The 13,023-nt window shown below is 44.8% G+C and overlaps 1 protein-coding gene across 1 annotated transcript in view; it reads right to left on the bottom strand.

Annotated features, from left to right (window-relative positions):
- TBX20 (T-box transcription factor 20) overlaps window positions 1-12,822 on the bottom strand; it is a 36,190-nt gene extending 23,368 nt beyond the window's left edge. The window contains exons 1-4 of the mRNA XM_061997117.1: window positions 12,696-12,822; window positions 10,435-10,669; window positions 9,010-9,174; window positions 3,345-3,453 (exon numbers count right to left, since the gene is read on the bottom strand). Coding sequence (XP_061853101.1) covers window positions 3,345-3,453; window positions 9,010-9,174; window positions 10,435-10,669; window positions 12,696-12,822 — 636 coding nt within the window. The remainder of the gene's footprint in view (window positions 1-3,344; window positions 3,454-9,009; window positions 9,175-10,434; window positions 10,670-12,695) is intronic.
- Between the last annotated feature and the right edge of the window lie 201 nt (window positions 12,823-13,023).

The raw sequence follows: 13,023 nt of genomic DNA, 5'->3' as shown, positions 1-13,023 counted from the left end.
AACTTTGTGTTTGCTTTTGCAAACATTCACGTGTTTCACTTTTGTGACCCTAAATGTCAGAAAAGCAACTATGATAATGCATACACTCACGGTTCACCTCACCATAAACAATGCCACCCCAACTAAGTGCAACCAACAGTTGCAGTCTCTGTGAGAAACATCACTAGAAATCTTGGGGGCAGGGGGGGAAACAATAATTGATCATGTTCATAAATGTTCCACAACTAGAAAAAAGTGGGAATTACTTGCTCGGCTGTAAAAATACAGAGACAGGAGCCATTTCCTTCCTCTGTTAGGATATCTGAAAGGGTTTCCATGGAGCAAGCTGTATGTCATACACACACAGATAAGACTTCTGTGGGGTTATGCACACTGCTGAAGATACAGAAGAAGAGATGCTTGCCAAGTCCAAAAGTCTTGGAATAAGAGAAAACAAACAAACGCCTTTCTCCTCTTCAGATTCCTTTTCAGGAAATGAACCACCCCACAAATAAAACACCATAATTACCTTAACAAGCAAAACTGTCTTCTGGAGGATGGAGAAGGCGAGCAACTAGAACAAACTGGAATAAGGCTGGATCCAGCTTCTGGTATTTAATAACTGGTATTTAAAGCTGTCTTTCAGGTAAACAAAACTTCCTTGGGAACCAACTTGCCTTTTCAAACATAATTAAGATTTTTACCAGGTGAATTAAAAAGATCTCATCAGTGAAAAAAGGCTCTTTCAAACTGAAGGTAGAGGTTTCAGTAGGCACTTCAATTAACCCCTTCTTTTAGTATACAGGAGCTCAGAAATGCCATTGGCCATAGCACAGTGAGCCCTCCTCAAAGGCTCCAGAGAATTAATTTCTTTCTTAATTCCACTGAGCACCAAACGATGGTGTTTACATAGCCTCAATAAGGCAACACATAAAACCTTACACCCTAATCTGGAACATAAAACCCCACAAAATAATTAAAAGGGTGCAATACCTGTCACACAAATCTCAACACAGAATCTAGCCTTTGGGGTTTATTCTTAACTGAACATATAAAACTTTCCATCAACTTTGGCTGTCCAAAGCCTTCAGGTAAGGAATGGGGTCCACCTCTACCACTTCTCTGAGAGGTGATCAGAAGGCTGCATCTCAAACACTTAAGGATCATTTTCTTCCTCTGCCTGTACTGAAGATGATAACATCTTCTGGCTCTATCACGTCTGCTGTTCCCGACAGCTTCTCAGACCTACTGCTTTTTTATACTCGTCTGGGCTTCTGGGAACTGCACCACTCCTAACTAGTTTGCAATATAGTGCTTGGAGCCCTTTATTAGAGACACACATGGCCCCTGTTATGATGAAAAATGCTTCTTTTTAAATGTGCACATATACTGCTCTATCATCACTCAGTGATAGAGCCCACAAATCTTCAGCTTTGTCCTTCTATAGATTATGAAATAAAAGAGAAAGAAAAAAAGAAAGACATTCTCTGCTAGTCAGGAAGGGAACAACGGTGGGAACCAGATTCAAGAAAAATACACCCGCAGACGGATCTTCACAAAAGAACAACACTGAGGTATCTATCTGGGCCTTCTTTTGTTTTGTTTGGGGAGTTATTTTAAATACTTTTGTTGTTGCTGCTGTTTCCAGAATGTAATTTCAATGAGTACGACTGTGGTTCAATTCTTAGGTCTCAAAAGGAGTAAAAATTCCCTTTTGGGTGAAAAACATTTGCACTGAACACAGCTCAGACAAACAGCTGCTTTCTCATACAGTCCTGAAAGGCAACACATATCAAGCCAAGGGAAGGATTTCTATACCTTGAATGCCACAGTTATTCATCTTTCCACATTAGTTACCCCTACACATGCTTTGGAGTTCAAAAATCACTTGCCTCTTCCTGACACCTCACTTACTAACCCTGGCTTTGTGCTCGTTCTTAACTGCCCTGTTCTCAGACAACAGCCCTTCCAAATACATCCCCCTGCTCTTTCTTCCTCTGGGGAACTGCTGTGCCCAAAGGTGACAATTTTAGCTCTTCCTTCACAATTTGAAGGCACTATCTAGCCATTCCATTGCTTTTCAGGCACTTTTGGGGAAGGGACAGGACAGACAACGCTTCTTATTACCATCTACCTTTAGACAGTCAGGGAGATAAAGGAGTTGTCCCCAGGGATGGAGCACAGCAGGAGACCATGGCCAGCAACTCTTCATCCTATCTACCAGCTTCCAGCCTCAGAACTTGTGACAACAAACTGCTACTGATCAGAGCTGGGACTTCACTCCTTTAGAGGACCCAGACCACTGTGTAACATCTTGACTTGCAGGCAGCCTATGGTTATTCCAAGGGCAACAGAGGCATATTTATAATTCAACAGCCCTCGACTTTGGTGTCATACCACTGTTTTCCTGCTGATTATTTGCATTCATGCTACATTGAGTCTGAAAGTAAGAGAGCTCTTATTGCCAGACCCAACCCTAGCAGGTTGCCTTTAATGAGAGGCAGCTTCCAAGCACACATGGAAAGCATGTGAGCCTGCTAGCCAGTGCACGTGGGAGAGCATACTGCCAAGTCACAGCAAAAGCCAGGCAGAAGCATAACAGAAAGCTCCCCTGCCTCCCTTCTGTCCCTCACTTTGATGCTGAACTTGTCTTCCATGGATGTCTGTCTCTGACAGCAGTAGGAGCATAATTTGAACACTTGCATTGACCTTGTGAAAGATAAAAAGGCTGATTTATGAAGTCACCTGTTCCTCAATAAAGAGTCTAGAGAACAAGGTTTGCAAGGAGCAGCTGAGGGAACTGGGGATGTTCAGCCTGGAGAAGAGAAGGTTGAAGGGAGACCTGATCACTCTCTACAACTACCTGAACTGAGGTTGTAGTGAGGTGAGGTTTGGTCTTTTCTCCTAAGTAACGAATGATGGGACAAGAGGAAATGACCTCAAGTTGCACCAGAGGAGGTTTAGACTGGAGATTAGGAAGAATCTCTTTCATTGAGAGGGCTGTTAGACACTGTCCCAGGCTACCCAAGGGGAAGGTGGAGTCCCCATCCCTGGACATACTTAAAAGCCATGTAGCTGAGGTGCTGAAGGACATGAGTGTGAGGTTAGCAGTTCAACACGATGGTCTTAAAAGTCTTTTCCAACCAAAATGATTCTATGATTCTATAAACAGAGATGAAAACCCAACACCTTTAAGCTTCACTCAGCATCCTCCTCCACCGCACTACAAAGAGCTGGCCGAGAGAGATGGAACATGGGGGCCACAGCAGCTTTTCTCCATTGTGGTCTCTCTCTCCTGCAAGCACTCAGCCCTGTGGCACAAGCAAGCCATCCCTTTACCCTTTCCCACCAGGAGGGCTACTCACGTGGCCGTGCTGATCCAGCTCGTTGTTGGTAAGTTTGACTTTTTCAAAGGACACCATCTGCTTCAGCAGTTGCTCCCCCGTGAACGGGGAATCGGGGTGGACATACAACCTAAAAAACACAGGGAAAAGTCCTGCTTATATAAGAAATAAATCCCACCTCTTGGCTTGTGTGTGTGAGCGACCCCTCTGCATAAAATTAAAAAGCTTGTAATAAAAATAGTCATAATAATAAAAAAGCTTGTAATAAAAAGCTCTCTGTGGGGATATGTGGTGGTTTCACAGATGTAGTTTTCCTGAAAGCTTGGGGTAATATGGAACTGGTACTCAGACAAGACACAATCTCCCCTAAATTAACGAACTCCTGAAATATGATCATTAATGAAAGATAATAAAGCAGATGAGTTGAGTTGTTTAATTCACTGGAACATGATGAAGAATCCCGTGCCTGAGTGCTAGACTGCTCTCCGAGCATACCTATCATTTTATCTAAAATGGAGACATTAACTAACATTCGTTGTTGTGTCTTTTCCCAAATGAAAAATTGATCATGTCTTTCCCCACAGCTGTACTAACAAGCACTTAAAATAACAATGACTACAGCTCTGAGAGAGAAAAAGCATGGTGTCATTAGAGAGATAATGGCGGAATGTAGATAAAAATGCATTTTTCTTTATATGTAACATTAGGCCATGATAATGATTTTAACCTGCACTCGATCACATGTTAGCTGTGGTGACATCTGTTTAGAAGAGGTTGAAGGCTGCAGCCCAGCACAGTGGTCTGGCACAAAAAAAAAAAACCACCTTAATTGCAGCTCTGTAATTAACAATCCACCACTTGGGAAATTAAGCAGAAGAAAAGGAAGCACAAAAGATATGTAGGTGCAGTGATATACACATTACAACCGGATGGCTATTTAAAAGCAAAGATTTTTTTAAAGGAAGAAGTGTACTGCTGAAAATTATTTCACTCAAATGTTTTTCTGTGAGAGCGAATTAAGAGCTGAACTAAACCCTCAGCTAGTGCTAACCAGACCTGTTCAGCTTCCATCAGTGTTGCTTATCACTCGCCAAGGGCTCAGCTCTCATTTTGGGTGATGCCTTCGGCCACTCGGTTGAATGTTTCCCATCAGGCAGCTGGGGCAGTGCTGAGATGTCAGCTTAGAAAGATAAACTTCCTCTTTTTTTTTTTTTGGTTATTGGTTAGGCAAGAGGAGAATGAAAAAAAACGTAAATGATGGGGCATAATTCTTGGTCTCAAATCAAGGAATGCCTATACTAAAGACTCTGGGGAGCAGAGCCCTGTTGCTCAAAGAAGAAAAGATTTGATCCTGTGGTCTCCCTTTTTGCCAGCAGAATCCCCAAGACACATTAAAACTAAGTTTTACCAGCATGGCTCGCTTCAGATGTGCAGGATGTTTTCCTTACACCGATCTGAAGCACAGCTTGGCTGGTATAGCTGCATCCATGGGAAGGATGCTGAGCCAGGGTTCCTGTAGCAATAAAATACTCCTAGCATACAGGCATCCTCCCTGCTATTAACTCTGCTGATGCACTGCAAGGCTCAGGAAAAATTACAATGCATCTGAAAACCCACAGCTGGAATCCTGTTATGTCAGAAGAATTTTTACCTTCTCATTCAAGTTAACTTTGCCTTCTATACAAAAATGAAAATCTAAAACTTTGTGACCCTGCATTAAAAGTAGCAAAACAAAAGGGAGCCCCAAGTTTATCCAATGTTTTCAGCCCATCTTGTGGTATTGTTTTTAGAACTTGAATCCTAATCTTGAATGGCTACATAGCTAATAATGTTTACCATGATTACAGAGTGTCAGGCTCAGCGAGGTTTGGCTAATCGGAACCAAAAAAAGAGTGACAAACTGTGTGCTGGGGAACACGTAAAGACCTTGGTGTGCCTAAAAGCTGAGCACAACTGTTTTACACCATAGGTGGTTAATGTTTGGCACTGCTTTCAAACTATGAAGTGCTCAGATGTTGGCAGGGACCTGAATATATCACAGAATCACAGAATGGTCAGGGTTGGAAGGAACCTCTAGAGATCATCCAGCTCAACCCCTTGCTCAGGCAGGTTCCCCTCAATCAGCGCACACAGTAATGCATCCAGGCGAGTTTGGAAGCCTCCAAACCCTCTCTGGGCAGCCTGAGCCAGGGCTCCCTTACAGTAAAGAAGTTTTCCCTCGTGTTTAAGGTTAGTTACAATAATGTATTATTAGACTTTGCTTTTCTTCCCTGATTTGCTACATGCTGTCAATCCCCTCGCAACAAGTGGTTCCACCTGGTGAACTTCACCTGCCCACACTTTCCTACAGTCTGACCTTCTGCATCTGAAAGAAGAGGGCTGAAAGGTTGACATATCACCCTCCAAAGCAGAAGTCATCGACAGGACCTGAGTGCACAATAGTAAACAAGTCAGAGAAATAAACATACCCATTCCAGTACACAAGGACCCTCAGAATGTTCGCATGGGCTCTGCTGCCTGAGGCCAGACAGATGTAAGGAGCTGTTCCTTTCAATTCACAAAGGCTTTAGGAGCCATATTTGGATGCGAATTTGCTCCAAGGTTTGTAATGTTTCATGATATATGCAAGGTCTGAGTGCTGCTTCCCTCTTGTATATTTTCTAATGCGACAGCACTCTCCTATTTCAGAGTTAGTCTGGTTCTACAAGCCTTGTGCATGCTGCTTTTAATTACCTAAGTGTTTAAAATCATTTGCAAAATATAAGAATACCTTTTAAAGTTTTCCTACCTAGAGTTGTCTGTGAGCATATAAACACTAAAAATTCATTAAATAAATTATTGTAGCCAAGTACAGTAATTACAAAAAAAATATTGAAAAAACACAGACTTTTGAGTGAAAGAAAAGAGGTAAAAAAAGGAAGAAGAGCACATAAAGGTACATGCTGAAACGTATTAAACTGATGTTTCACACAGTCTTAGACATTTGGAAGAACAAACATAAAATATCACATAGCAATTCTATCCCCAGATAGCACTTTAGAAGATTTACAAAAGGCTCTCTGAAAAATATTTTTGTTTAAGTGTTCGTTGCAACATAAACTTGTCTTAAACATTGACAGCAGGAAGACAGGGATAAAACTGGGTTTTATAGAAAGTTCCCTGAAGGGCTAATCTTTCAAACAGAATTACTTCTTAATTTGAAAAAAAAAAAGAATAATAGAATAATCTGTTTTAGCATTGAAAGTTGTTTTTATAATGGAAAGAGCGAAACACCTAAGGGGTTCGATCCTGCAAATCTTACACCCATGCACAAGATGACTCCCGAGTAATTCCCCTGGTGCCGTTGTGCCTGTGGAGATGCAGGCAGTGACGTAACTCCTGAATAATTCCCCTGGTGCCATTGTGCCTGTGCAAATGCAGGTAGCAATGTGCATGGGGAGTTAGCACCCTGCTACCCTTGCCCAGACACCTCTGAAGTGAGGAGAGTTAAAACTCTGTTTGCAGGACAAGAAATTGTAACTTCATTAAGTGCTTCTGTTACCAGAGCACGACTAAACCTGTTTCAGGATGGGAGGAGTACTACTTTTAATCTGCTTGAGCAAGCCTCTCACCCCTAAAGATACATAAACACTCCAGGAAAAGCACTAGTGATGCAAACATAGTCATGCTGAGCCACCAGACATCCTTTTTCTCCTCAAACACGGGCGTAAGGAGGAGAAAGTGCTTGTAACTGCCATTCACAGAAAGAAAAACTAATCGCTGCCAGTGCTATGATCAATTTTGGCTAATCAGCCTGAAAATGAAACAGGAAAGGTATATACTTACACACAAAGGCTGAAAATATCCTACAAATGCAACTGCAGAGACACACATTTACATGCAGACGCACTGATCCGACGGGAACCTTAAAAGGGCTACCACAGTATGAGAATGATAAATGTTAAACTCCAGGAAGGTTTGACCCTGCCTCCGAAACACTCAGCAGGACAATTGCTAATTATTCCAAGGATCAATCTCTTGGTTTATATTCCTGTATTTCCTCATTGAACTAGTCCATGCCAGATTGCTAATTCACACTCCATCTATTTAAAGGTGTCCCAAAAAGCACTTGAATGGAAAAAATAAGAAAGAGAGAACCCTGCCTTAAAACTATTTCTGTCCTTCCCTTATTTCCTCTTTTGATGCCGACTCTTTTGGAGCAGGATCCATGGGGTTTTTTCTTTGGGTTTTGATCAGTGCCCATTACAATACGTCAAATGAAGCCCTCAGACGTTAACCACATTGCAAGAAGGAGTTTTTGGCGATGAAAACAAAGCCGACATAACTCCTAGGTTGCTGTCTTTAATCACAGCTTCTCTGCATGCACTTTGTGTTTGTTTACTTCCCTGAGCCGCCTTCCCAAGATCAGCAAGATTTCGGTTGAACTATTTATATGAGGAAAGAACACAGGATTCTGTCCCTATACTCACACATACACCAACAAAAAAACTGCTTCCATCTCTTGCGTTTCACTTCTAATTTCTGTCTCTGTAATAAGCAAGTTCTTAAGCCCAGGGTAAGCCACCTGGAGCGGATCTGTGTGCCTGCATAGAGCCCTCCATGAGAAGTTTCTTTGAAGCCAGAGAGGCATCCACGTTATTTCCATATCTTCGGCTCTGACTCAGCAAAGCCCTTGGCTGTGTGCTGCAGTCTTACTGGGCTTGAGGACTTCAGGACACACAAAAGTGCTAGGCTGAAGCACGGGTCCCCACTAAAGTGTCCTCCTACCATACAGCCCAGTGCTTCAGCCTCAGTTTCCCAATGCTGAAAGGAGTCAGCCAATAATTACATCAATGGAATGATTTTTGAAACTCATTTTTCTGCCTGATCTAGGTGAACCTGCTTCTGCAGAGGGAGTTGGACTAGATGATCTCTAAAAGGTCCCTTCCAGCTCCTACCATTCTATGATTCTATGAATTTACTCAATTCTTTTCCTGAGATCTCAGAAAATGTCATTATTCTTAACAAAACTAAATAAACCTCTGTGCTGTACAACTGATCTGTGCTTCACCTGCCGTCTAAGAGATGACTAAAAGCAAGAGTAAAATTACTGGCTAGTAAACTCTGGGTATATTATCAAGAAATAACATAATTTCAAGCATAAATAGCATTTAAACTGTAGTGCAATATTCCTCCTTGGACTTGGCCAGTGGTGCCTGGATTGCTTTAAGTGATGAGATCAAATGCTGAAGGTGGGAGGGGTGGCAAACCCGAGAGACACATTAGTTTGTTGTTATTTTTTTAAAAAGCTTTCTTATCTGAATTGAGACAAACTTCATTTTGAAAGTATGTGTACAAAAAGAGAGTCTCTTACCCAGATGGAGGAAAACTTCATGTAGAAAAATATATCTTTATATATAAATAAAGGTGTATATATATATGTATTTTTTAAAAAGCCTTAAGACAATTCCCACATGCCTTGAGACTTTCATCATAAATCAAACCTCAAAACAGAGATTTGAGGCCCGATTCTGTATCACAGAAATTAATCAGAGTTTTGCAATTAACATTGAGCACGGACTCAAAGCCTCAGAGCACTAGTAGCAAACAGTGTGGGAATGTTAACAGCCGATATTTTTGAAGGGAAAAAAAAAGAAAAGAAAGGGAAAAAAAAAGAAACATGAAACCAACAGTAAATTCTACAAACCTTGCAGGGAGTGGAGGGTCAGCTTTTCCAGCCACTAACCAGGAGGACCTGTGGTAGGCATATCTATATCTTTTATTGTCCACTGGAACTATATCCATTAACACAATGTACTTGGCTTCAGGATCCACTCCCGAGAAGGAAACCCTGATGGTAGGAAACATTCTCCTGAAATAAAGGCAAACGAGAAAATAAATATGGGGATGGGGAACAGAAATAAGGGGTCTGAAAAGCTGTGAAAGTTAAGATTGTTGCTTAAATCACCTGAAAAAAAATTATAAAGCATCTATTGCTTCTGCTTCAATGTGATAAAGTTAAATCTTAAGTATCTCTGGTGGGCACATAAAGCGCAGCTTGAAATCAGAACGACTTCAACGACTAGAAAAAAAATAGTGGTGGAAGTGAAAAAAGTGCAGGCGAAATGTACTTTTGCCTGTTAGTTAAAAGCACACAACGGTTTCAGAAAATAATTATACCTAAAGTACACATAAGTCTTTGGAAACGTCGATTATATATATTTTTTATGGGTTCCATACCAGCATCAGGGGAAGTAGTGCAGAAATTATTTCCGTTCATATTCCCATTTGAGTGTTTTAGCTGTGTGTTCTTTCAAGACTGCTCACAATACTTCTGAGAAGAATTTGCAAAACTAAGCTTCCCTTGCTTCACTAAAGTTTGACAAAACGTAGTTTTGAAACGCCGTGGACCAGAAATAAGTAACTTTAGACAGTTTAAAACTCTAAACTTCCAGATGCGAATTTCACCTTTTTAAGTACTTAAAGTATTAAAGTAGTTAAGATACTATTTTCTTAAACGCATGCTGCTAGAGCCCGCTGGTTAAAAAAGAAACTCGCCAGGGAACTACTTTAATAACAAGTAACTTCGGGGATCGCAAAACCCGACATTTGTCTGCTGCGAACTGCGTTTTACTGACCCAAATCCCTAAACTTTTCCCGAAGAACGGTGTGGTGCGCGATGACAAGAAAGCCCAGGATTCTCTTACCGTTTATTTGCAACCGAGAGCAAAGACAGACAAACCAAACCAAGCCCTGTCTGAATTCCTTCCCCGCCATCCCGCGTTTCCCTCTCTCTGTACCACCCCAACCTCCTTCCCCTAAAAAAAATCCAAAACCAAAAAAATCACTGCCCTGCTCGGGGGAGCTTTTAGCCACAGACTAAATTCTTGAGGAAACAACTTGTCTATGAGGCCGATGGGTCCCCCCGCTTAGATTTCAGCCGGCGTTGCCCGGCTGAGCCCGCCGAGGGGCTGCTGCTGACTTCATCCCTTCAGCCCATCCGTGCTGCTCACCCAAAATAAGAACTGTAGGGATCTGTTTGTTTTGCCTTTTTTTTCCCCCCACTCTCCCTCCCTCCCGAAGCCACTTTTAGAAAGTTGCCGGGAGGGAAGTCCGGGCTGCCCAGCCTTACCTCCCGGACTTGGTGATGATCATCTCGGTACCCAGTTCGTGAAACTTGTCCCAGAGCTCTTTAGTCTCCAGGCTGCAGGAAATTTTGGCCATCTCCTCGCTGGGAATGATGGGGGTGGTGGGGATGAGGGGTTCCGTGCAGAGAGACGAGGGGCTGGTGCTAAAATCTCCGTGAGGGTCCAGGCTGGATAAATCACTCAGAGACTGGGCGCAAGAGGATTTCTCAACGAATTGTTCTGTAGGTTTAATAGGAGGAATAAAAGGGGGGAAAAAAAAGAAAAGGAAAGGATTCAGCCAGGACAGGGAGACCTCGAAGGAAAAACTATTTCGCAAGGAAAAAAAGGACTATGCATTTGTCGTTCCGCTGCCCCCCGCTCTGATCCAGCGCACCCGCACATCCCCGCTGTCTCTGAGGTGTCAGCGCATCATTTGAGGGAAGGGATGGTGATTTTGAGAGCTGTGCCTCACTCCGAAGGCACCCGGGAGAGATGCCCGTGGGGGCGACGGGGAGCAGAGTCTCCTCGGTCGCATGGCCGGCTGCTTCTGACCCGCTCCGCGGGGCGCGGAGGGGAAGGACGGACCCTGCGCGCGTGTCGTGTGTCCCGTCGCCCCCCCGCCCGCTAACCGAGGGTTTCCATGAAAATGACGCTAATTTTCATTAAAATGGGAGCGCTCGGCTCCCAGGGGTTGCTGAAGGCCAGGGGAGCGCAGACGGCTGCTCCTAAATAGCAGACAGCGGGAACCGCGCGGCTTCCGCGCTTCCTCTGCGGAGAAGAGAGCTCCTAAGGGTAACTCAGCGGCTGATGGGGGCTCACTTCCCGCGGGAAGCCGTCCTGCTCTATCTCCCAGCCGGTTTGCTGAGGCTGAACACACTCCGCTGGAGAAACGGGCTCCGGGAGAAGCTGCGTGCGTCCAAGCAACCTGCGCGGGTGCGGTAGCTGCCACTGCCGCGGATGGCTTCCCGCAACCTTCAAGCCCTGGGAGCTTTTGAGGGCTTCCTCGGTGGTTTCACCGGGAGGTTTCAGCCGAAGGAGAGGCCGGGAGGGAACGGGGCTGGGAAAGCGAGAGGTCTCTGCCCCGATCCCGGAATGCGGCTCCGGACCCGGAGCCAAGAAACGGGATGTGCCCGGCTGCCCCCTGCCCTAACGGGAACGACCGTGACCACCACTCCGGGCAATAAAAGCCGAGCCGCAGGCTGGCGCTTCCCTTCGATTTCTAATCGAACAGAGCGGGACAATGAATTGAGGGGAGAAAGAAAGGGAAAGGGGGAAAAAAACTAAACTCATTGAATGAATGTTTTCAGATTAAAAAGTATGTATGAAGAAAATCGCGACGGTTAACACAAGACTCTGTAAATATGTCAAATAGGAACACTACAACATCCCCGGCCTACGTTACCGCCCGGACTAAAATAAAGTTCACAGTGAGAGCCCGGACTATCCGAAATCTGTCGAGTCAGTTGAATAGATGGAGCAGAAGCCGAAGAAGCTGCCTTTTCGAAATTCTTCTAAGGCTGAAAGTAATCTCTTGCATCGGCGCCCTGAAAGCTTAGTATTTTGTTGCTGCTGTTGTAGTTTTCTGAGAACTCTTGGATACACGCAATGACCGCAAACCGGGGCTGTTGGGGAGGAGAGCGGGGCAAGATGCTAATGTTTATTAAAAACCTTCGTAAATCTGAACCGAGGCGAGCGAAGAGAAGCGAAATCGCTTACATGAAAATGGCGAGGAATTACTATGAAAGTTCTCCTGGTCGATGTAGAGTAAAATAGTCCGTGTGAGCCTAAACCGAGTAGATGGGGAGCGAAGGGATCTTCGGTCTACATACAAGTTTTACTAACCCTTGTAAACCAAGGGACGCTACCCGGGATTCTCTTATTTGACTTCAAAAGCCCAGACGAGTTGCAATAAATATTTGAGAGATTCATGTCATACCAGCGAAGAGAAATGTAACTACCTTAGGGTGGGAGATTATTCTAAGAATGGCGAACCCGGAGAAACAAACGGCGTCATTTAAACTGGAGGAATTCAGACAGTGGTTTACGCTAGAAACAACCTCACCGGGAAACGACAGTGGGTAAGAGGGCACTTCACCGGCTTCTGCGAGACGGCTTCTCGTTCTGCAGGGAAAACCTAGGGGTAGGGGGAGCTTTGGGGAGCGGGAGCCTGGCCGGAAAGCGAGTTGCGCCGGGGACGGACGGAGGGACGGACAGACGGCAGCTTCACGCCACACGGACACGGGCGGTCACCCCCCTCCCCACTCACCCAGCGGCTTGATGGTGCTTTCGGGGGACTCCTTGTCCTTGGAGCTGCCGCTCGACATGAGGGCGGCGATGGAGAAGGCGTTGGCCCGGGAGGAGAGCTGCGGCTTGGGAGGCGGTGTGTACTCCATGGCCAGCCGGCGGAGGAGCGGCCGCGCTCGGCGCTGCCCGGGCGGGACGGGACAGAGGACCGGCGGCGGCAGAGCCGGGGTACCAGGAGGAAGGGAGAGATGGAAGGAAACGTTCTGCTCCGGCGCTGCGCGCTCCCCCGCCTTAACGCGGGGCCGCGGAGATCCTATCGGCCGGCGGCCAATCGGCGGCGGGACACGTCA

The sequence above is a fragment of the Colius striatus genome, chromosome 5 (genome assembly GCF_028858725.1).
Source record: "Colius striatus isolate bColStr4 chromosome 5, bColStr4.1.hap1, whole genome shotgun sequence".
Classification (NCBI taxonomy): domain Eukaryota; kingdom Metazoa; phylum Chordata; class Aves; order Coliiformes; family Coliidae; genus Colius; species Colius striatus.
Note: the sequence above shows the minus strand (reverse complement) of the source record. Positions and strands in the feature narration are given on the sequence as shown.